Source organism: Geotrypetes seraphini, chromosome 8 (assembly GCF_902459505.1).
Source record: "Geotrypetes seraphini chromosome 8, aGeoSer1.1, whole genome shotgun sequence".
Classification (NCBI taxonomy): Eukaryota; Metazoa; Chordata; class Amphibia; order Gymnophiona; family Dermophiidae; genus Geotrypetes; species Geotrypetes seraphini.
Genome location: NC_047091.1, coordinates 53,306,109 through 53,331,951, shown reverse-complemented (window position 1 = coordinate 53,331,951; position 25,843 = coordinate 53,306,109). Strand labels below are relative to the sequence as shown.

The 25,843-nt window shown below is 46.8% G+C and overlaps 1 protein-coding gene across 1 annotated transcript in view; it reads right to left on the bottom strand.

The window, feature by feature from the left end:
- Positions 1-25,843, bottom strand: part of SIPA1L3 (signal induced proliferation associated 1 like 3) — a 485,058-nt gene that overhangs the window by 159,687 nt on the left and 299,528 nt on the right. The window contains 2 exon segments of the mRNA XM_033954455.1: positions 13,225-13,355; positions 20,326-22,151. Of these exon segments, the coding sequence (XP_033810346.1) occupies positions 13,225-13,355; positions 20,326-21,808 (1,614 nt within the window). The 5' untranslated portion in view covers positions 21,809-22,151.

Sequence of the window (25,843 nt, the reverse complement as noted above, 5' to 3'; positions counted from 1 at the left end):
CATCTTGTCTGGAGAAAGACTCCAGACAGTAGTGAGAAGTAAAGGTATGAACTGAGGACCAGGTGGCAGCTTTACAGATTTCCTCAATAGGAGTAGATCAGTGGAAAGCAACAGAAGCTGCCATAGCTCTAATTTTGTGGGCTGTGACACAACTCTCCACTGCCAGTCCAGTCTGAGCATAGCAGAACGAGATGCAAGCAGCCAGCCAGTTAGATAATGTCCTCTTGGAAACAGGATGTCCCAATTTGTTTGGATCAATGAAGATGAACAATTGGGGAGATGTTCTATGAAGCTTTGTCCGGTCAATGTAATAGGCCACAGCCTGTTTACAGTCCAAAGTATGTAAAGCGGTTTCTCCAGCATGAGAAAAAGGTTTTGGAAAAAACACTGGTAGAACAATGGACTTATTGAGATGAAATTCAGTGACAACTTTCAAAAGAAACTTTGGATGGGTGCTCAGAACCACTTTGTCATGATGAAAAACAGTGAAGGGTGGATCTGCCACCAATATTTGCAGTTCACTGACCCTCTTGGTAGGGGTGAGAGGAATAAGGAAGACAACTTTCCACAGGTGAGAAATTTGAGATGAGCTGTGGCCATAGGTTCAAATGGTGGCTTCATCAAGCTGGAAAGAACTACATTAAGGTCCCAGATGACAGATGGAGGTTTGAGAGGTGGTTTAACATTAAAAAGTCATTTCATGAACCGAGAGACCAAAGGATGAGCATGGCATGTGAAAAGCTGTAATAGCACTAAGATGGACTCTGATAGATGTAGATTTGAGACCAGAATCAGACAGATGAAGAAGATAGTCTAACACCAATTCCACTGCCAAGGATGTTGGATCATGATGATGAAGAAGACACCAGGATGAAAACCGAGTCCACTTTTGTTGGTAACACTGTTGAGTGGCTGGTTTCCTGGAGGCATCAATAATATGTCGAACAGGCTAAGAGAGACATAACTGAGACAAACTGAGCCAGAGAGAAACCAAGCTGTCAGGTGTAGAGATTGCAGGTTGGGATGCAGAAGTAATTCCTGATTCTGAGTGAGCAGAGTAGGAAATACTGGAAGAGGTATGGGCTCCCTGGAACTGAGTTGAAGTAGAAGGGAGAACCAATGTTGTCTGGGCCACCGTGGAGCAATGAGTATCATGGTGGCTGCTTCGCTCTTGAGTTTGAACACAGATTTCAGCATAAGAGGAAGTGGCAGGAATGCATATAGGAACATGCCTGTCCAATCCAGGAGAAAAGCAACTGCTTCCAGACGGAGAGGAGAGTAAAGTCTGGAACAAAACTGGGGCAACTGGTGATTGTGAGGAGTCGCAAACAAGTCCACTTGCGGAGTACTCATTGAGCAAAGATGAACTGGAGAGTTGCAGAGTTGAGAGTCCATTCATGAGACTGAAGAATACTGCCGAGGTTGTCTGCTAGGGAATTCTTCTCCTCTTGAATGTAGACAGCCTTCAAGAACAGATTGCAAGCTGTCGCCCAAGTCCAGGTTTTCTGGGCCTCCTGACACAACAGGAGAGAGCCCGTGCCGCTTTGCTTGTTTATGTAGTACATCGCTACTTGATTATCCGTGCGAAGGCGGAGGACTTGGGGGTAGAGAAGATGATGAAAGGCCTTGAGGGCATAAACCATTGCTCTGAGCTCCAGGAAATTGATGTGAAATTTCCGCTCCCTGGCGGTCCAGAGACCCTGAGTCTGAAGATCATCCATATGAGCTTCCCAGGCATAAGGGGACGCGTCTGTCATGATGACTTTGTGATGAGGAGGAAAATGGAAGAGATGACCTCTGGAGAGATTAAAAAAGGTCATCCACCAATGAATAGATGATGTTACAGATATATGTTGTGAGAGACGATCTGTCGCTTGAGACCATTGAGAGGCAAGGGTCCACTGAGGGGTGCAAAGATGAAGTCTTGCTAGAGGTGTGACATGGACAGTGGAAGCCATGTGGCCTAGGAGAACCATCATGTGTCTGGCAGAGGAAGCAATTGCTGACAAAGGCGGATGAGTGTAATATGTATGACTACCTCCCCTTGGGAAGGCGGGAGTACATATGCAGTCGGTGTCAGGAACTGGAAAGCCTGAGGATGGAGGTCGGCAGATTGAGGGTCAGGGTCCAGGAACTGGAGGGACTGGAGGGACTGCGCAACACAGAGGAGACGAACTGGTCAACCAAGGACACAGATGGAGCAGACCCCATTGTGGACCAGGTGAGGGACCTCGAGAGATTCATCGAGGAGGCCTATAGGAGGAAGGTGGAGGAACAGGACCATCAGCTGCACAGACAGATGTCGGCAGACGAGACCCAGGATCCACAAGGCGACACCGGGGAAGGACCTAGCGGAGGAATCACGCAAGAGGAGGAGACCGTGACTCACCGGGACCCCGAGGGAGAGACACCACATTACACTGAGGACACGGAGCTGAGACAGAGGAGGTTGCTGAGGAAAGGGAAGTCCGCTATTGTGGTGGGAGACTCTATCTTGAGAGAGGTAGATAGTCACGTAGCTGGAGGAAGGGAGGACCGGCTAGTGACTTGTCTCCCAGGGGCCAAGACACGGGATGTCACTGATAGGATCGAGAGGATCCTGGACGGAGCAGAGACAGAGGAGACTGCGGTGATAATCCACATCGGAACAAATGATGTGAGCCGGAGGAACTTCAGCATGGCCACGCTGACTGACCAGTTCAGGGTTCTGGGACGAAAACTGAAGCGGAGTAGCCGGAGGATAGCATTCTCGGAGATCCTGCCTGTGCCGAGAGCAGATGCAAAAAGGCAGGCAGACATCCAGGCTGTGAATGCATGGTTGAGGAGATGGTGCCAGGAGGAGGGCTTCCACTTTGTAAGGAACTGGACGTCCTTCTGGGGTAAGAGTAAGCTCTACCGGCGGGACGGCCTGCACCTGAGCACAGAAGGAACTAGACTACTGGCTACCAATGTGAGGAAGGAGATCGAGAGGGCTTTAAACTGAGGAGAGGGGGAAAGCCGACAGCTGATCTGATGTTGACGCTTCGGACAACAGTATCCAGAACAGATGCTGAACGGGCTGACTGCACGGAGGAAGTAGAGAGACCAGTGGATCTCAGGATCAGACAGCGAGGGAAACAACAGGTAAAGGGAGCTTGCTGGATGGAGACTAAGGGGCATGGAGACACAGGAGGACTGGGTGGCAAGAGGACGAAAGCTGAGGGCATTTTAGGGGCTACACAAGGCGAGGGGGATCGAACAGAGGCCGGGGCCCAGGAGGGGGCAAGAAAACCCAGAGGAAAAGCGGGGAAGTGGGGTGGCAGAAATGTGGGGAAGCTGAAAGCTATGAGGGTAAAGGCAAAGGGCAAAACAGAAGTACAGGGAACAGGAGAGGCGGCCCAGGTGAATGCAGAGGTGGAGGAAAAACGACGGGACCTGCGGTGCTTATACGCAAATGCAAGAAGCCTCATGGCCAAGATGGATGAACTAGAGGTCGTGGCCAAGGGGGAAGACCTGGATATAATTGGAATTACAGAAACATGGTGGACAGAGGAGAATCAATGGGATGTGGCGCTGCCGGGGTACAAGCTCTACAGGAGAGACAGGACCCACAAGAAGGGAGGAGGCATAGCACTATATATAAAGGACTCTATCTACTCGGTCGGGATGGATATGGCAACGAAGGCAGAGGGGCTGGAATCGCTATGGGTCAAATTGCCGGGAAACAAGGGTGCAGGCATAAAACTGGGGCTGTACTATCGCCCACCTGGTACGCCGGAGGAAATCGGACACGACTTGGAAGCTGAACTGAGACAAGAATGCAGGACTGGAAGTGTAACAGTGATGGGGGACTTCAACTACCCGGGGATTGACTGGAGTACGGGTCACTCCAACTGCACTAGGGAAACGGGATTTGTAGAAGCTGTGAGGGACTGCTTCATGGAGCAACTAGTCAGGGAACCGACGCGAGGGAGTGCTACTCTTGACCTCATCCTAAACGGATTAGAGGGGCCTGCAAAAGGGGTAGAAGTGGGAGGACCACTAGGCAACAGTGACCACAACGCGATCCGATTCACATTAAAAAGGGGGACACCCACAGTAAGGAGGACCGCAACAACTGCGCTCAACTTCAGGAAAGGGAACTATGTTGCTATGAGGGAAATGGTGGGGAGGAAGCTCAAAAACATCCTTAGGATGGAGACTGTAGGAAGCGCCTGGACCCTATTCAGGGACACCCTGCAGGAAGCACAAAGAATGTACGTCCCAAGTTTCAGGAAAGGCAGCAAGAACAAGCGGTCAAAGGACCCAGTTTGGATCTCAGCAGAAGTAAAGAGGGCAATAAACGACAAGAAAGTGTCCTTCCGGAGATGGAAAAAGGACCCAACGGAGGAAAATCACCAGGCGCACAGGAAATGCCAAAAGGAATGCCACCGAGAAGTTAGAAAAGCAAAAGGGAAATACGAAGAGGGGCTGGCCAGGGAGGCGAAAAACTTCAAGGCATTCTTCAGTTACGTAAAGGGGAAGCGACCAGCGAGAGAGGAGGTGGGGCCGTTGGACGATGGGGATAGGAAGGGAGTGATTAAGGAGGATAAAGAGGTAGCTGAGAGGTTGAACACGTTCTTCTCGTCGGTTTTCACGAGAGAAGACACATCTAATATACCGGACTCGGAGGAGCTCATGAGTGGGGAACAGGCTGAAAAATTAGAACACATAGAGGTAAGTAAGGAGGATGTCCTCAGGCAGATAGACAGGTTAAAATGCGGCAAATCGCCGGGCCCGGACGGGATCCACCCAAGGGTTCTGAAAGAACTAGGACAAGAAATAGTGGGCACAATCCAGCATGTTTGCAACCTATCCTTGAAAACTGGAGAGGTACCAGAGGACTGGAAATTGGCAAATGTCACACCTATCTTCAAGAAGGGATCGAGGGGTGACCCCGGGAACTACAGGCTGGTGAGCCTGACTTCAATTATAGGGAAGATGGTGGAAGCTATGATCAAGGACGGTATTTGCGAGCACATCGAGAGATATGGCCTACTGAGAACAAGCCAGCATGGATTCTGTAAGGGAAGGTCATGCTTAACGAACCTTCTGTACTTCTTTGAGGGAATAAGCAGTCGGGTGGACAATGGGGAACCTATAGACATCATTTACCTTGATTTTCAAAAGGCTTTCGACAAGGTGCCACATGAAAGGCTGCTTAGGAAGCTGTGGAACCACGGGGTGGGAGGGGATGTGCACAGATGGATCGAGAACTGGTTGTCGGGTAGACTGCAGAGGGTCGGAGTAAAGGGACAATACTCTGACTGGCGGGGAGTCATGAGCGGTGTGCCACAAGGATCGGTGCTGGGGCCGTTACTTTTCAACATATTTATCAATGACCTGGAAAAGGAGGCAAAGTGCGAGGTTATAAAATTTGCAGACGATACCAAACTGTGCGGCAGAGTTAGGTCTAGGGAGGAGTGTGAGGACCTGCAAAGGGACCTGGACAAGCTGGAAGACTGGGCAAACAAATGGCAAATGCGCTTTAACGTGGAAAAATGCAAGGTCATGCATATAGGGAAAAAGAACCCGTTGTTCAACTACAAATTGGGAGGGGCATTGTTGGGAGACAGCAGTCTTGAGAGAGACTTGGGTGTGCTGGTGGATGCATCACTGAAGCCATCTGCACAGTGCGCAGCAGCCTCGAAAAAAGCCAACAGGATGCTGGGCATCATAAAGAGGGGCATAACAACCAGGACGCGGGAAGTCATCATGCCATTGTATCGAGCGATGGTGCGTCCGCATCTGGAATACTGCGTTCAATATTGGTCGCCGTACCTCAAGAAGGACATGGCGGTACTTGAGAGAGTCCAAAGGAGAGCAACAAAACTGGTAAGAGGGCTGGAACACTGCCCGTACGCCGAGAGGTTGGATAGGCTGGGGCTCTTCTCTCTGGAAAAGAGGAGGCTCAGGGGAGATATGATAGAGACCTTCAAGATCATGAGGGGCATAGAGAGGGTGGATAGGGACAGATTCTTCAGGCTGAAAGGGTCAACAGGCACGAGGGGGCATTCGGAAAAACTGAAGGGAGATAGGTTCAGAACAAATGCAAGGAAGTTTTTTTTCACACAAAGGGTCGTGGACACTTGGAATGCGCTACCGGAGGAAGTGATCAGGCAGAGTACAGTACAAGGATTCAAACAGGGATTGGACGGATTCCTGAGGGATAGGGGGATCGTGGGATACTGAGAGAGGTGCTGGAATGTAACACAGGTATAGAAAGCTAACTAGGTAATAAGTATAGAAATCCAACCAGGTCGTGCATGTGCAAGACCGGAGGGTTAGGACTTCGATGGGAAGATAGGACTCAATGGGAAACCAAGGTGGCAAGGGGGCCCCTTCTGGTGACTCAGACAGGCCGTGACCTGTTCGGGCCGCCGCGGGAGCGGACTGCTGGGCAGGATGGACCTATGGTCTGACCCGGCGGAGGCACTGCTTATGTTCTTATGTTCTAGAGCCTGAAGGTGATCCTGAGGAAGAAACGCTCTCATGAGAGTAGTGTCTAATATTGTCCCAATGAATTGCAGATGTTGAGTTGAAATTAGATCTGACTTGGGGAAGTTGATCTCGAATCCCAGAACTTGTAGAAAAGATATGGTCTGAGATGTTGCCAGAACTACTTCTTGAGAAGATACAGCCTTGATCAACCAATCATCCATGTAAGGAAAGACTTGAAGGCCGTGTGATCGGAGAGATGCAGCCACTACAATCAAGCACTTCGTGAAGCCTCTGGGAGAAGATGCCAGGCCAAAGGAAGTACCTTGTATTGGTCATGACAGCGATTGATTTGGAAACAAAGATACTTTCTAGAAGCTGGATGAATTGGGATATGTGTGTAGGCTTCCTTGAGATCTAGGAAGCATAACCAGTCGTTCTGATTGAGAAGAGGATAAAGCAGGGTGAGGGATAGCATCCTGAATTTCTCCTTGACTAGAAATTTGTTGAGAACTCTGAGATCCAAGATGGTCTCGGTCCTCCAGTCTTCTTGGGGACTAAGAAGTAATGGGAGTAGAATCCCTGGGCCTGCTGATTGAGGAGAACTTCTTTGATGGCATTCAGCAGGAGAAGGGATTCAACCTCCTGCAGAAGAAGGGAGGACTGTGCAGGGTCCAAAGCAGACTCGCTTGGAGGATGGTCATGTGGTAGGGTTTGAAAATTGAGAGAGTAACCCTGACGAATGATGGTGAGGACCCAGAGGTCTGATGTTATGAGCTCCCAACGACCTATGGAAAACTGAAGACGGCCTCTGATGGGCTGAGGCAAAGACTGTAGAATGGTGACATTGACTATGCTCCGAAGAAACATGTCAAAAAGGCTGTGTAGATTTTGGAGGTGCAGCCTGCTGTTGCTGACTTGGTTGTTGTTGTTGTCTCTGTCTCCTGGGTTGAGACCGAGCTGGGGTCATAGGCTTTGCAGCAAACTCTCTGACAGAAGGGTTGTCTGAAAGAACGAGAAGGTGGAGGGCTGTACCAGAGTATCCCACCTGGTCTCAAACAAGGGGCATTAGTCAACCTATCCTGATGGTTGACATCAAGCTCCGAAACTCTAAGCCAGGCAAACCGCCGCTTAGCCACTGATATAGCCGCAGCATGTGATGTGAGCTCAAAGGTATCATAAATACAGCGGACTATGTACTTACGAAGCTGTAGTAAGTCAGAGATGAAGGCCCTGATTCTGCAAAGTGCGTCCCGATTTTAGACAGCTATAGGCATCCTACAGCTGTCTAATCAGCTAATCGGGATGCACGTTTTTAAAAAAATGCTCCCCAGGCAGGCCGCCTATATTGAAGACGCCTCTGGGAGCCTAGAGAAGCCTGCAAGACGCCTAAGCTCGCCTAAAACCCTTAGGCAAACCTAGGCAGCCCTACGTGTCTCCCTAGTAGAGGAGATGCTTACAATGTAGGCCAGCAAAATGCTGGCCTACATTTTAAGTAGACGTGGCTGCTATACTTATTGCTGCAAGGGATCTCCCTGCCGCCTATCCGATCACAGGCAGGAGGGTGCCCAAGCCCTCCTGCCAGAAGGCCGCCCCCGACACTCCCGATCGCTGGCAGGAGGGTGCCCAACCCCTCCTGCCGGATCGCCCCCCCAAAACTCCCAACTGCAGGCAGGAGGGTACCCAACCCCTCCTGCCAGAAGGCCGCCCCCCTGATACTCCCGATCGCCGGCAGGAGGGTGCCCAGCCCCTCCTGCTGGAATGCCGCCCCCCCCCCCCCGAAACTCCCGATCGCCGACAGGAGGGTGCTCAACCCCTCCTGCCGGAAAGCCGCACCCCTTCCAGACTCCCCACGCTAATGACCCCCCCCACGCTACCACCCCCTAACCTCCCCCCCAACTAACCTTCCCCCCAATAGAGAATGACATGGGGAAAAATTCTGTCCCCGTCATCGTCCCGTCCCCGGACCACCATCCTCTGCACCGCCCCGTCCCCGCTAGTCCTTTCACCACCCTGTCCCTGTCTCTGCCATCCCCTTCACCGCCCCGTCATCGTTTCCGCTGTCTCTTTCACCGCCCCGTCACCGTCCCCGTCTTCTCCTCTCCATCCCCCATCCCCAGCACCCTTCACATGGTCCAGCAGCTCCCTCCTGCCGGCCAGCCGTGCATTTCCCTCCCTCCCTCCTTTTCCCTTACCTTTTCTTCTTGAAACTGGCGATTTCTGTAAGGCTACGAGCTGTATTACAGCCGGAGCCTTGAAGTCGCATCGGGTTGCCTGCTAGAAAAGTCTCCTCCGATGCAACCGGAAACAGGAAGTTGCGTCAGAGGAGACTTTTTCCAGCAGGCAATGCGACGCAACTTCAAGGCTCTGGCTGTAATACAGCTCGTAGCCTTATAGAAATCGCCAGTTTCAAGAAGAAAGGGTAAGGGAAAAGGAAGGAGGAAGATGCATGGACGGCCAGTGGGAGAGAGTGGGCTGCCGGATCAAACGCTCGTTCACCGTGCGTTCACTACTTGTTCACCGCCCTGTGCTACCATTCACCGCTCCACGGGGTGGTAGATGGCCTTGTCCCCGAACTCGCAGTAACCTTTTTTTTGGTCACCGTTTTGGCGGGTTACCCGCGGCTAGCCGCAGCTAGCTGTGGGTAACAACCACCGTGTCATTCTCTATGCCCCAACTAACCTCTAAAGCATTGGCCGACCGGCCGGGTCTTGCTGCCATCCAGCCGGCAGGCCACCTCGTCGAAATGAGGCGGGCCCGCCCCTTCCCAGCCCATCCCCTCTAAGTCTAAGGCCTGATTAGCCCAGGCTCTAGGCACCTGGGCCAAGCAGGCCTTAGGGTTAGTGGGGATGGGTGGACCCGCTTTGCCTACGGCCTGATTGGTCCAGGCTTCTAGAGCCTGGGCCAATCAGGCCTTAGACTTAGCGGGCCTGCCGGCTGGACGGCAGTAAAACCCCGCCGGCCGGCTGGCCAACACTTTAGAGGTTAGTGGGGGGAAGATAGCTGGGGGAGGTTAGGGGGGTGGTAGCGCAGGGGGGGGTCATTAGCCTGGGGAGTCTGGAGGGGGTGTGGCTTTCCGGCAGGAGGGGTTGGGCACCCTCCTGCCATCAATCGGGAGTGTCGGGGGGGGGAGGGGGCAGCCTTCCGGTAGGAAGGGTTCGATACCCTCCTGCCGGCGATCGGACAGGCAGCCGCTATACTTATCGTGGCAGGGAGATCCCTTGCCGCAATAAGTGTAGTGACCGTGTCTACTCTAACCCGATTCTCTAACCAGCGTCTGTAACATGGACGCCGGTTACAGAATCGGGGGTTAGTGTAGGCCCGATTCTGTATAGGACACCCCTCCCAGGCGTCCTATACAGAATCAGGGCCGAAATGCTGAAAAGCAGGCAATTTACGGTCAGGTAAATATTTTTGAAAGGTGGCAACTTGGTTGACTAAGTGCTTTAAGTAAAAGAAAAAATGAAAAGCGTAGTTGCCAGAACGGTTGGCCAGCACAGCATTCTGGAACAATCTTTTGCCACAACGGTCCATTGCCTTACCCTCTCTGCCAGGAGGTAGCGAGACATACACACTAGCTCCCGCAGATTTCTTCAGGGTTGACTCTATCAGGAAGGATGCATGAGGGAGTTGAGATTTGTCAAACCCTGGTATGGGAATCACCCTAGATAGTGAATCGAGCTTACAAGGAGCCACAGGGATGGTAAGAGGAGTTTAAGTTTTTGTAAAAAGTTTCCCTTAAAATGTCATGTAGGGGAAGTTTGAGAAACTTCTTGGGTGGCTGGTCATAATCCAAGGCATCTAAAAACTCCTTAGATTTCTTGGAATCAGCTTCTAGGGGAAGAGAGAGTCTCAGACATTTCCTGTAGAAATCTGGAAAAAGATGACTTGTCAGACTTGAAATTAGACTCTTGAGAAGATTGTAGATAAGAATCATCTTTGAAGAATCCTTTTTATTGCTAGGAAGAGTGTGGCGCAGTGGTTAAAAGCTACAGCTTCAGAACCCTGAAGTTGTGGGTTCAAACCCATGCGGCTCCTTGTGACCCTGGGCAAGTCACTTAATCCCCCCATTGCTCCAGGTACATTAGATTGATTGTGAGCCTGCTGGGACAGGGAAAAATGCTTGAGTACCTGAATAAATTCATGTAAACCATTCTGAGCTCACCTGGGAGAACGATATAGAAAATTGAATAAATAAATAAAAGGGGTTCCTGTTCAGAATCACCCCAAAGATCTGAATCTTAAGTTGTTCGGGGTTGGTGCCAAGCGCTTGGTGTCGAAGGCTCGAGATGCTTCATTTTCTTCAAAGCCTTGCCTGATCTTACCGACACCGTCTCAGGAGATGTCTGTGAGGATGATCGGTGTCAGGTCATCCTCGATAGCGGTTCTTTAGTAAGGTGAAGCGGTACCGATGGAGACTCCCGTAAGACCTGACTGGCACTGGAGGAGCCGGTGTCAACATGGTGGGAAGAAGCAGCTGCAACTGCTCTCTTAACTCCTCCTGCAGCAATTCCTTAATCTGCTGCTTAAGAGAAGGCACTGGTAGGTACTGCTGGCTTTTTTGCCAGTACCTTTGGTGCGGCTCTGCGTTCTGGCGATGAAGAGGCCGATGTCGAGGCACTCACCAAAATCAGAGCTGAGCGTTTCTTGGGTCTCCTTGAGGTCAATGAGATTTGACTCACTGCCGTTTTGACCTGAGGACCCGAAGGGGTGGGGGAAGGCTTCTCATCCGGCTTACCCACTAGAACATTCGACATCGAAGATGAATCCACCGATGTCGTATGGTGCGGTGTCGATTTAGGTGGTGCCACTGACGTCGGTAACGGTGTCGACTCACCCTCTATCGCGACACCAAATATGAGGTGCTGCTGAATTAGACGGTTCTTAAGAGTCCGCTTCTGGAGGGTTGAACAACAGGTATAAGATTCAGGCTGGTGCTCAGGCCCCAAGCACTGGAGACACCAGCGGTACAGATCAGTGATGGAAATGGGGTGAGGACAGCGTCCGCACTTTTTAAAACCCGTTTGTGGACGGGACATTGAGGGAAATACAGCCTTGGCAAAATCGAAGTCCGATGCTGTGGGGGTGGAACAGGTCCTGCTGGGCCAAATCTGCGAAAGTGGAAAAGTCAAAATTTTTTTTAAAAAAGAAAAGAATAAAAGAACGAAAGGAAAACAAACTGACTAAAAAGGCAGAAAGCCGCATGAGTGGGAAGGCAGCAGAAAAAAAGATCAACAGCCATTGACAAGACGTGTCTTCTTAGCTCCACAGAAACTAAGATACTGAGGGACCGCGTGCCCTACGTCAGGCGGGAAGGCACTCGTGCATGCGCGGTTTGGGCTATTGCAAACTTTCTAAAGATTTAAAAGTGGTGATACACTTTTAAAGTGGTCCGTACCAGGGCTCCGTCGGTGACATCACCCATACGTGAAAATATGCTGCCTGCTTGTTCTGGGATAATGTTTATATGCAAGACATGAATAATAAAAATAAAAATGTAAGATAAACTACTGGCATATCAATGCCTCAAAAGAGAAAAAAATCTAGACCACAAACTGAAAATGGCAAGAGAACCTCTGAAGTTACAAAACAGGTTTGCCATCATATTTAAGGGTTCCTTTTACAAAGCCATATTAGGCTTTTTTTTTCTTTTGGAGGGGAGGGATGGTATTAGCTCTGACGATCATAGAATTGCTATGAGTATTGGAACTAATACTGTCACGGCTGGCAATAAAAAAGCCTAACGCTGCTTTGTAAAAAGGGGGTGGGAAGTAAAAGAGGTGGTATAAGAAAACAGACTTAAGTGTTTAGGAACCACTTCGTCTGTTTCGCTTCCCAGGAAGGCTGCGCTGGGATTAAAAATAAATGAATTCAATTATTCCCTTCTCTCACTTTGGTTTATGTAGAAAAATAAGCTACACCTTCTTCTCTAATGAAAATCAGCATCCAACTATTGTGACACCCAGCTGCTACAAGTGTAGTGTCTTAAATTATACTTCCCCGTGTTCAAATTAAGCGTAACACCAAAAATAATTCCATCCCTTGGGACGTCTTTAGTGATTAAAATTCTTGCTGTGGGTTACCTTTCTGGTATTCATTTCAGTTTCTTAAATTTTACAATACAGCACCCTCTACTGGACTTAGCAAACTTATATTTAAAAAGAAATACTGTCAGTTTCATATTCACATTTCACAGATTAGTAAGAACAAGCGCTGAATGTTATACTGTCATTCTGATAAAAGAGAAACCCCACTGACAGCGGAGACAAAAAAAACAACCCATTATGGGAGTAACAGTAAGTTGTAATAATTTAAATAATCACAGCTTTTATGCAAAATAAATCGTGCATGGATAATATCCTTAATAAAATGTGAAGTGCTCAGACCTTATAACCTGTGTTTATAGTGTTATCACCAGAACGAGGTTAACAAGGGGACCATCATTGCCTTCACTGTCCCCTGACCACCTGTAACATGGTCAGGGGACAGTGAAGGCAATGATGGTCCCCTTGTTAACCTCGTTCTGGTGATAACACTATAAACACAGGTTATAAGGTCTGAGCACTTCACATTTTATTAAGGATATTATCTATGCACAATTTATTTTGCATAAAAGCTGTGATTATTTAAATTATTACAAATTTTCATCACAGAGTATAGTTGTTTATTCCTCCAGATTTAAGTTGATCTAGTAACAGTAAGTTGTTCATAATGCATTGGGACTTAATATAATGTTTAAGTTAGATGAGAAAGTTTATTAAACAATACCTCACTGGTCCTGAAAATGATCCTATATTGGTACTGGGGTCCATAATCCTTATGGTCTTCTAGTTTCTCTCTCCTGATACTCACAGCCACAGGACCAAGCTTTTCGTCCACACCAAAATAGTTTGAGTGCTCTGAAATAGGGAAATATTAGTTATGTTCATGCTATGAAGCTGAAACTCCGCACTAAACTGAATGAGATTAAAACTCCCCCTGTAATAAAATCAGACCACCAAGCTGCTATTGACTATTTTAATTTCTAGCTTCTATCGTTTTAAAGAAAAATAAAGTTACTGAAAGAAATAGCTACAGAAAATCCCACTCATAACGTTAAACTCAAGCTATAGTCCTTCCAATACATTATACAACATGTGTACACATCTGTGTGTCTAGGGTAACTTAAAAAAATTACATTTTATGCTTTGGGTCTTCCTTGTGCTGATAATATGATGGAGAAAAAAGAGCAGGTGAATGTAAAATGCATAAGGTACTACACTAAAGGAAGGTGAAATTTAGTCATATCTATTAATTGCCTCTTTTAATCGGGCTGTACCATCCTTAAAAAGTGGGTATTATTCCTTTCTGCAAGTAGAGAAACTGAACTTTACAGTGACATCATCAGTATAACCTGCAGGTACTCAATGGAAAGCTCCAGTATGCTTCTGCCAAAGCAGTAGAAGGTCCCATAAAGAAGCCCATGCTCCGTAAACCACTATAGCTGTAATAAAATCACATTTTCTTAATTTGAATTAAAAAAAAAGTTACCACTAGAAAGAGCTCCAAGAGTCCAGAAAAGTGTAGAATCCTGACTAAATAAAAAAGAAATTAAACACAAATTTAATCTTCCTTAGTGTCTGGGTTGTATCGTCCTAAAGCAGGATGTAACCAGGGAGACTCAAAGGGCATGAGACAACAAAGCTCCCTGAATGATGGCTTTACCACGTTCAAATAAGATCTGGCTAGCACATCCAATCTGTAACATTTCACAAAGGAATGGTGTGATGATCATGTCACTGCCCGACAAATGTCGTCAGGAAAAATAACCCAGGCCTCCACTCAGGAGGTTATCTATACCCAAGTCAAGTGAGCTTTGAATCGTGGAGGCATCCTCTTGTTCTTGCAAATGTAGGTTGCCTTAATGGCCACCTTAATCCAAATGGCAACAGAAGCTTTGCCCTGCCTAGGGCCAAGAAAAGAACAGAAAAAGATATATGAAAACCAAACTCACTCATTTTCTACAAGTACCTAAGCAAAACTCTGCGGATGCCAAACTTGTGAAGCCTGCAAGCAGTATAGTCCAATCCCCTCATCCATAAAGGAGGGAAGACTTATCTCCTGATCCACGTGAAAGAAGAACACTTTATAAAAAAAAACAGTGTGGATGGACATGAAATCCTCCAAGAAGGAGAGTCAAGGTTTCTAACAAAATAGAGCCCGACGCTTCAAAATCCTTCTGGTTGATGCAATCACCACCTGGAAGACAATCTTCAGAGTGAGGCCCTTAAGGGAGGTTAGACTTCAGATGCTCAAAGGGTGCACCCAAAAGTACATTCAGCATTAATTTCAAATCTTAAGAAGGAAGAGATGGATGGACAGAACACAAATGAGCGACCGCCTTCACAAAGTGAACAGTGAGGGAAAGGTCCAGGATTTTATCTCAAGAACAAGAGAGCTACTAACTGAACCTTAACCTTTTCCTATCATGTGTCCCGGATGACGGGACATTCCAAAAATGTCGTTGCCAACGTATGTCCCATACTCTAGTCAGATATGAAGATTAGGGGGACAAGTTACACACAATGTAACAAGAGTGAAAAGGTGCATATATTAGAAAAAGAAAAAAATCACTCTATAGACCTGTTCAAAGAGTAAAGTTGTATGAATGATGTAATTCATTTCACCAAAACTTGCTCAGAATCAAGGAGGGGAAAACTGGGGCGAGCCCCAGAAAAACCACCTCACAGCCCAATCATCGCATGAAGGGTAAACAGAGACATTATATCATTCCGTGTATGCTTTATATGTTGTAAAAAATGTTGACGTTGAGCACTATAATGACTAGGTTGTTTTTTAGTCAAAGAACTAAGCAAACTTAACTTGCAGCTTGCGGGTTCCGACGTGCACGTTTCGATCCTGCCTCAGGGAACACACAGGAATAGGTGAAAAAACATGCGATAGGTACAGAGATTCAAAATGGACTATTGTCTCCCATATAGAAGCGCAAGTGGCGCGGGTTAACTGCTTTGAGTTAACCCGCGCCACTTGCGCTTCTATATGGGAGACAATAGTCCATTTTGAATCTCTGTACCTATCGCATGTTTTTTCACCTATTCCTGTGTGTTCCCTGAGGCAGGATCGAAACGTGCACGTCGGAACCCGCAAGCTGCAAGTTAAGTTTGCTTAGTTCTTTGACTAAAAAACAACCTAGTCATTATAGTGCTCAACGTCAACATTTTTTACAACATATAAAGCATACACGGAATGATATAATGTCTCTGTTTACCCTTCATGCGATGATTGGGCTGTGAGGTGGTTTTTCTGGGGCTCGCCCCAGTTTTCCCCTCCTTGATTCTGAGCAAGTTTTGGTGAACTGAATTACATCATTCATACAACTTTACTCTTTGAACAGGTCTATAGAGTGATTTTTTCTTTTTCTAACGTATGTCCCATGGCATGGGACATACAGTACACGACAGGAACACAAAATATTTGAATTTACAGACTTATGACTTATTTACATTATGTTTACAATAGCTGTAAATGATAATGGTGAATAATACAAAACTTTGCTAAAATAATTACGATTGGAACCAGCGTAACGTAAAATTTATTACGATAGGAAAAGGTTAAGCATGTTCAGCACCAACCCCTGGTCAAACCCTTGCAGCAGAAACCTGAGAATCTGCACCTTCCAAGGTGAGTGTTGGACCCAACAGCTCTCAAAAAAACTTCCAACCCCGGACATAGCCCAGGGAAGGAGAAAACTTGCAAGCCTTAAGCAAAATGGAGATCACTGTGGGTAAAAAGCCTTTCCTCATTAAACACTGCCTTTCAAGGGCCAAACCTTGAGCAAGAAGGAATTCAGATTCTCCATTAACATCAGTCCTTGCCTGAGCAAGCATTCCCTTCTGGGCAGGGAAAGCTGATCCACATACCATGGCCTTCAAGGCCCATCTGGGACCTCAAGAAGCACCAGAATGGAATTTCATGCTATTCTACGTGGCCTAGCAGAGACCAGAGCGTGAAGACATACAATGACTCTTCCCCAGGGCTACTGCTGAACCAGGGAATTATCGATGTAAGAGATAATAATTTTATAATGGCTTTCAACAACTGAAGCAGCACTCCACTGCTGCTCAAGGGCATTAAGGCTGAAGATCAGCTAGTTCTAGCAGTATAGTAGGAGCTACAAGGCAGCCTGCCCCAACTCCCAAACCCAGCAGGTATGGACTAAGGAAGTCTGCCTGAATGGTGTCTTTGCTGGCTATGTGGACTGCAAACAGGGTCAGCAGATTCTCCTTTGCCCAGAGACAAAGGGCTGCCACTTCCAGGGCCACTGTGGCTCCTAATGCCATCGTGTTTGATATAAGCCACTGCTGTGGCATTGTCCACCATCACACAGATCATTCTCTCCTGTACCAGGAAGAATTCCACCAGCACCAACTTCTGCCCAGTTCTCCTGTTAGCTGATGGATTAAGAGGCCTCCAGTGGGAACCTGCAACCTTATGCCACCTTAGCCAAACAGTGAGCTCACATTGCTGGTGACTACAACAAAATCTAGCGGGTCCAACAGAAACTTCTGAAGCAGTTGACTGGGACTGCCCCACCAGTCCAGATTTTGTTGGACTCTGATAAATTAAATCCTGACAGACCAGTACCCAGATAAACAATGCAAACTGAAGAGGATGCATGAGATTCTGTGCCCCCAGGTACCACTTTCAGAGTAGCCATAATGGAAGCTAATAGTTGAAGAGAGTCCCAGACCTAGGAAGTCTTCCCAGACCTAGGAAGTCTTGAGGCTAAACAACTGCACTTCTGGACTTGGTGCTTGAACATGTGTTCCTGCAAAAGGACCAAATGGAGAGTCCCATCTAGGGTATCATATTCTGCCAGCATCATGTGAGAGTGCGCCTTATGAAGTGGAAAGTACTTTGGGAGTCCTGTCCTTAGAAAGGCCCAAGGCCTCTGACCCCAAGACAAAGGTGGAGAAGTTTCTCCTATTATAACAGCTGAATGACAGGCAAATGCTTCTTCTTTTCCCAACATGGGCTCTATCTCAGAATTAGAGGCAACTGGAGAGCTGAAAGGCCCCTTACGACTCCCCAGAACAAACTCTGGCTTGGCAGGAGCTGAAGTTAGAGCCCAGTCTTTCCTGCAGAGGAGAGCCAATCTCAGCCATCAGAGCTTGCTTAACCAACAGGGCTAAATGCTGGAGCCAAACAGGGCTCAGGGTTCAGCCACCCCCCCCCCAGTGAATGTGGATAGGGAGAGTGAGGACTCAGTCTCCTGAGTTATCCCCCCTCTGAGGCCTGCATCCAGAAATGTATCCTCAGGTATGTGGGCTGAAATGGCAGGAAAGATTGGTGCTTCAGCCTATTCATTCTGAACACTGCATTGTTTTCCTGTCTTAAGGTAAGGAAAAAACTTCCCAGCCAAGGGAATCAGCCTGCTGGCATGCCTGGATACCTGATCAGTGCAAAGGCCTGCAGGCCCTTTCAGGCCAACCACAGATTGGGCCCCCAGCAATCTCATCTGCTGCCATCTGGCTCTGTAGGGTGAATTTTGTTTTGTTTTTATTCCCTATGCCAGAGAATAAAGTTAATCCAGGCAAACCCAGTCCTTTCAGGAGAGCCCAGGGGTAACACAGATAGGTGGAGGGAGGAAATGGGGACCGCATGACCTGTTCCAGAGACATATATGCCTCACTTAGTGGTTACTATCAGGTGATGGACTGGGGGCAGCAGAGCAGCTTTCAGTGCTTGATCAGGTCCAGTTTGTGAATTCAGGAATCTGGGAGTCGACCATTTGGCTCTATCAAGTTGCTTGTCACCTGCCTGCACTGCTAGAAGCTAAGCCAAAGACCAGGAGCACCACCCTGCTGGAGGTAGAGAAATACTGGAGCCTTCCGCTGAGCACCAGCAGGTTATACCAGTGATGTCACTGGGAAAGTTCAGTTTCTCTACTTCCAACTGCTGGCAGGAAGAGATAACATCCATTTGTAAATGATGGTACAGCCCAGATAAGGACATACTAAATTTAGAACAGGAAATGAGGATGGTTTAGTGGCTCAGCGGCACCACACTAGGATGACTTGAGTTTTTGAGTCCTAGGATCAAGGATTTGCTTTTCAGGGGTTCTCAACCCAGATCTTGGGACACACTCAGCCAGTTGGGTTTTCAGAATATCCACATGATTATGGATGAGACAAATCTATAAAACATAGAGGTAGTACATGCAAATTTATCTCAAATATCCATTGTTGATTCTGAATAGCCCGCTGGCTGGGTATGTCTTGAGCACTGGGTTGAGAACTCCTGTTCCACAGGCAACATTCACAGAGCTAAAGAGTAGGGAAGGAAAGGAGTCAGTCATCACACAATAGAGGCAACTAGTGGCTGATTTTAGAGCCTACAAATCAAAGGGTTCCATGGCTCCTGGCTAAGGATTGTTTATGTCATGATTCAGCAAAATCTGTGAGGTGCATAGCAAATGATGGTTCATAGCATATAGTTCAACAGAACCCTGTTCCGATTGAATTGGAAGCTCAGGAAGGAACTACCAGGCCACACAATAAAAGGATTTCTCTAGTAGGGCTAGGAAGCAAAGAAGAGCAGACACTGACGAATCTGATCTTTCACCCAAAAGCAGCCTTCCTCTGTATATTGTATGTGCATGCTTTTCAAACTTTATCCAAAATGCTATAAACAGAATTCTTTTCATGCCTAGTAAATTTAATAACTTTAAAGGCAGCCAGTATCTATAGACATGAGTTCCTGAGTAATCCACACTGTCACGGGAAACTTATTCTCCACCAGATGCTATCCAAAAACGATGTCAGCCAATGTCTCTTGAACTGGTGGGAACCAATACTACTAAAGGATTTTGGTAGCAGATACATAAACAACCCAGCTGTATTTAACTGTCAAGAGACAGTGGGAAACTAAGTGATTCAGCAAACCCTTAAACCAAACTAACATAATAAGGGCTCTGCCTTTAATAATTTTATTGGAAACTTTATGGCTTCTTGCTCAACAGAAACTGGCCTCTGTTGGACCACAGCACTGAACCTTGATTTGTGAACACCACAAGTGGCCTACCAATAGATGAAAAAGTTCAGGTCAAAATAAATTTGACAAAATGAAATCCAATGAATAAATTGTGCCTTGCAATAATAAAGTTGATTTATATGCCTCCTGCCCACAGACCAATGCAGCCTCTGTTTGTGTGAACAGCCAAATATCTAAACACTGGCTCCAGAGGAGAGAGAGAATTATAGTATTATTCCCAAACTGGAACTGGGTAAACAGAATTGCTGAGGTTACAGAATAGGACAAAACAAGAAGTATGCATCATAGAATCCAGATACAGTAAAACCTTGATTTGCGAGCATAATTCATTCCGGAAGCATGCTTGTAATCCAAATCACTCGTATATCAAAGTGAATTTCCCCATAGATAATAATGGAAACTTAGATGATTCGTTCCACAACCCAAAAACTTTAATAGAAAATACTGTATAAAATAAAAATATATACAGTAAAGCAAATATGAATTGGGTGAATTGGGCATGATGCTTTTATTACATTCAGCCATGTTCAGCGTGAGATGTGCGTATGTTGTGCGCGCTTTAACTGGAGGTGCTTGTATTACGCTCAGTGATATGCTCAGCAATGCGATGTGCGTATATTGGGTGTACTTGACGTGGCGCGCTTATACGTGCTCATACTGCAAAGACAACCCTCGTTTATAGAGTTAAAATTTAAGAAAATGTTTTGCTTGTCTTGCAAAACACTCGCACATCACATTTCTCGCTGTCCAAGGTTTGACTGTACCTAATCTCACCCTCTTCTACAGAAAAGAGAGAAAAAAAAGCTTAAATGTTACCTTTCCCGTAGAAATAATCATGGAAATACTGAGCTCCCAAGTCCACATGCTCAATGCTGTAGTGCTTTAATGAGCTTTGGCTTCTTTGCAGTTCCTTTGGTACCTCTAACACAGAGATACTAGCATTACTACAGTACATGTTTAGTGTAGGCTCTGGAGAACCCTCCTCACTTCCACCAGGAGAGCCTGCAGCAGCTCTGGAGAAACTCACATTGCGTTCACACATGCCACCTAGCTCATTCCTAAAATGGGGACAGCTGAGGAGTAACTCATTGCTATTGTTGTCTCCTAGATCCTGTTCCAAATTTTCTTTATAGTTCAAGTCTTCTGTGCTTGTGAAGGTTGGATCCATGCCCCCAAGTCCAAAAGCTCTTGAAACAGCCAAAGATACTGTGGAGGCCGCGGAAGCCCCAGTTGTGGTGTTTCTTCGCTGAGCGACATAGACCCTGTTAGCTGCCACCTCATTAAGATCAAACAGCATGCTTTGGACATCATAATGTGCAAAGCTCTTCTGACAGATCCAAGGTTTGGTGTTTTCTTGAAGTTTACTATCCTCCAAGTCAGTAAAGGATTTTACCGTATCATTTTCACTTTTACTGCTTCTTAATTTTCGGAAGATGGATGAGTCAGCTACTTCTGCTTTGAGAGCTTTCTTTCGTGACTTCTCTTTTTCTTTTTGTAGTGCTTGAGAATCTTCTTTCTGTGACTGGCCATTTCTAAGGTCTATTTTTGTGGTCCCAGCTGGATGGAAGTTAGATGCTATGTTGGAATCTACCCTGAGAAAGTCTTTGTGTCTTTCTGGTGTCACACTGAGCTGGTCAGGTTTTTCATTTCGAAACTCACTGAGCATCTCAAAGAAACTCTGCTCAGAGATTCCTTGTACATCTATAGAAGATGTGCTTCCATATTCTCTGAAGAGAGGCATTCCACCCAGATACTTTGTACTTCTTGGCTCAGAGATCTCTTCAAAGTCACACTCACTGAGTGTAATTTCACTATTACTCCGGTTTCGAAGTGGTATAAAATTTTTTCCAGGTGATCTTGGCCAACTGTCTTGAAATTCAACATCTTTAGATCTCTTCCTTGACATTTTATGATAGATCCTAAACCCTGATGAGCTGGAATTGCTTTGCAGATATTGTCCATTCTCATAGCTCCCTGGAAAAAGGAAATCTCTACCAGCTTTGGATATTTCAGTCTCTCTTGATGGACTTGTAACTGGAACATCTTTCACTGCTTCCCTCTTTGGTGGCCAGTCTGCAATTCTAGCTCGAACCCCCATTTTTGGCACGGCTGGAGTGACACTGAGCCGTAAAGCAGCACCTTCATTAGCTGCAGGGACAATTTGAGTTGCAGTCCCATTTTGAATCCAATATGCTTGGGGATAAAAATCCCCATTGCGAGAACCATGAGTGTCACTCCCTTTCACAGGAACACCCCCAAGCTCCACACCGTCATTCTGAATGGACCGATACATTGACATACTCTACTATGAGTGATGAAGTCTACACTCCACAAGAAAAGTTCCATTCCTTCGTTGTAGCCCAAAGTTCTCAACCATTGTTGGGAGCAACTGGCTCTAGCTTTCCATCCAAAAGCTTGCAAAATCCAGATTTAAGATTTCCTGTCCTGTTGCCACAACTTGTCAACATTGCGGTTTAGAACTTTGCAATGTCTGTGTCAACAGGTAGAAGATTTCCCAGGAACAAAGATGTAACAGAAGCATTAGTTCAGGTTTCAGTTGCATCATATACATTACTTTGCTGGTGAGGTTAATTCAGGAAATACTCCAATCAAATAAGACAGTACTCCTTCTACATGCCAACCTGTTAATGACAAAAGAAAGTTAAAAAACCGTTAAACATTAAACAGTATACTTCAATATACTATTCCAACAATACACAAAGAGCTATATTGCTTAATAAGGATACCATGGATCTAACCCATTTCAACTCACACTTTGCAGCAGTGCTCAAAAACTGGCACTTTTATCCACATTGCTTCTGTGGAGGGATAAATGGATTGGGTTGCATATAAACCATGGCAAACAAACATAGGTGTCCTTTTACTAAGCTGCAGTAAATGTGTTCAGGCATCCTGCGGTAACTTTTTGATCTGTGTGTGCAAGACTTGTATTAAATATGTTTAATTATATCATAGAATCATGGAGGAGGCATGACTGGGATCAGAGTGTGGGCATATTGGCATTAATCAGTAGCACAGCTTCATTACCAAGTGCTAATTGATTAGTGCAGGATTAGCATAAGGACTCTTATTGCTTTTTTTTTTAAAATAGCAGTGCTAACAACATTAGTGGGTTTCCAGTTGAAACAGAATCTAGTGGAAGATCACTCTACATCAAGAGAGCTATTATGCTCCTGCTGATCAGCTATGTGAGAATTTTCTCCCTTTCCAACCAGATGTACATTTGCAACTAAAAAAGCTTTCTACCTCTGACTTGGATGTTCTATGCATTTGTTCAACTCTTCCTCTATCCTTTTTAATTTGGCATAAAGGCTGACTAAATTTTGGTATCGGCAACAAAGCAATGGTTTGAAAATGCCTATGTATTTTCAGCAGAAACCTAAACTGTGTCTCCAAGTGAGCTTCCCCAGTGGAATTCCATCCCCCTTCCCCTGGATATCCACTCTCCCCTCCATAGTCCCTCCCTGGACCTAACTTCTAAAAGCCCCAGTGGTGTAGTGCAGTGTTTATCAACCTGTGGTACGCATATATCAGGGGGTACGCGGGCTGCCCGCCTCCTGGGATCTCTCCCTGCCACCACCGCCGATTCCTCCCTGCCCCTCCTCTCGAAGCCAACCCTACCACCCGACACGCTCCATTCCCACACACATACCCACTCCCGCAACATGGGCGGGCCAGGCACGTACGACTGCACGCAGCAAGCCCACAAGCCTTCCCCTGATGTCAATTCTGATGTCGGAGAGAAGGTTCCGAGCCAGCCAATCGCTGCTTAGCTGGCTCGGAACCTTCTCTCTGACGTCAGAATTGACGTCGGGGGAAGGCCTGTGGGTTGGCTGCAATTTGGGTCAGTCGCTGTACGCGCTGGGCCTGTCCCTGTTTTTGCGGTGGCAGCAGCGCGGGGATGGGAATGGAGCATATCGGGTGGCAGGGTCAGCTTCAGGGGTGCAGCAGGGAGGAATCAGCAGGGGGGCAGGCAGGGATAGAGGAAGAAAAAGTGTGGGGGGAATGGAGTGTCAGGTGGTAGAATCGGTTTCGGGGGCAGGACGGCAGGGAGAAATCGGCGGTGGCGGTGGCTTCAGGGGGGCAGGGCAGGGAGAGAGGGGAAAAAAAGATGGAGGAGGGGAATGGAGTGTGTCGGGTGGCAGGGTCGCAGGGAGAGAGGAAGAAAAAGTTGGACAGAGAGAGATGTTGGTTGAGGAATGGAATGAGGTATGGAGGAGAGGAAGCATGCAGGAGGCAGAAAGAAATATTGGATGCACAGTCAGAAGGAAGTGCAACCAGAGACTCATAAAATCACCAAAAAACAAGGTAGGAAAAATTATTTTATTTTCAATTTAGTGATCAAAATGTGTCCGTTTTGAGAATTTATATCTGCTGTCTATATTTTGCACTATATTTATCTGAGGTGACATTGCATACTTTGTCATCTGCTTTGACCTCTTTGAAAACCTCCCGAATATAAATAATTAAAATGTTCTCTAAGTACAGTGTGCTTTGTGTTTTTATAATTTTGTGGTTACCATTATGTATTAATAAGATTATATTGTGTGAATATGAAAAATAGATGGAAGAAATTGCATAGCAATTAGTACTATTATTATGGGGGTGGAGTCAGGGGCGGAGTTTGGTTGAGTCTGGGGCGGAGCTTAGGCAGGGGTACTCAGTTGGTATTTGTTAGGCTTAGGGGGTACTTGGCTTGAAAAGGTTGAGAAACACTAGTCTAGTAGCCTCTTTGGGGCAGGAGCATCCTGAGTTGCTCCTACCCCTGCTGGCTGCATTGTCAAAATGGTGGCCATGATATAGAGAAGGCCTGCACAACTCAAAAATGATCTGGGGCCGAAATGAAGTCAGAAAATTTAGTGAGGGCGCATGTGTGACATCATCATGTTGACATTTGTGCATGCGCAGAGGCCTTTCAAACGGTCCTGAGATGCCAGTAGGTGCTTCCATCAGGGAAGAGGGCAGGAGAGGAGAGGCACTGGTGGCGGCCGATTGCCTACAGCAGTGTTTCTAAACTACTTCAAGTTAAGTACCCCCAACCACAGACCTCCCAAGCTCCACCCTAAACCCACCCAAGTTCTGCCCCAGATCCTTCCCTTTTACTAATTATAATACAATGTTTTCCTTTCATTTTTCATATACACACAATAAACACAGCAGATATAAATTCTCAAAACTGACACATTTCGATCACTAAATTGAAAATAAAATACTTTTCCTACTTTTGGGGTCTGGTGATTTAATTAGTTTCTGGTTGGACTTCCTTCTGACTGTACATCCAACATTTCTTTCACAATCCAGCCCCATCCCCTTTGGGTCGAGATCTATCTCTTTTCCCTCTGCTTACCCTCCCCAGATCCAGTGTCAGTTCTCCTTTGTACCTACCACCACCTTTGTTCCAGGTTTCCCTCTCTCTCCCTCCTCTGTTATGATCTTCCATCTCTTTGTTCTTCCTCAGGGTCTCTCCCCCTCTGTCTCTTCTGTCTGCACCTCCCATAGTCCAGCATCTCCCTCCTGTCTTTTCCCTTTGGTCAAGGCCTCTCTCTCTCTGTGTCTTTCTTCTGCTTACAAACACCCCCCTCCTCCCAGCATTTGTTCTCTTTTCTTCCAGGTCTTTCTCTGCTTATCTCTTTCTCTTTCCTTCCTCCCTGGTCCAGAATCTTTCTACCTCTCTGCAGTCTCTTTCTCTCTCTTCCCTCTATACACCCCCAAGTCCAACATCTGCCCCTCTCTCTTCTTCTTCCCCTTTGTTTCAGGTTTCCCTCTCTCTCCCTCCTCTGTTATGATCTTCCATCTCTTTGTTCTTCCTCAGGGTCTCTCCCCCTCTGTCTCTTCTGTCTGCACCTCCCATAGTCCAGCATCTCCCTCCTGTCTTTTCCCTTTGGTCAAGGCCTCTCTCTCTCTCTGTCTGTCTTTCTTCTGCTTACAAACACCCCCCTCCTCCCAGCATTTGTTCTCCTTTCTTCCAAGTCTTTCTCTGCTTATCTCTTTCTCTTTCCTTCCTCCCTGGTCCAGAATCTTTCTACCTCTCTGCAGTCTCTTTCTCTCTCTTCCCTCTATACACCCCCAAGTCTAACATCTGCCCCTCTCTCTTCTTCTTCCCCTTTGTTTCAGGTTTCTCCCTTCTGCTAACATTTTGAGTCCTCCCACCATTGATCCAGGTCTTTCTGCCTCTCTCACTCTTCTCTTCCCCCTCCCCCAAGGCCTGGCATCTCTCTCTCCTTGGTTCAGGGTGTTTCCCCTCTCTAATCCCTCTAGTAGTCCAGCATCTGCCCAGTCTTCCTCCTCCCTTTTGGTTCAAATCTGCTTTCCT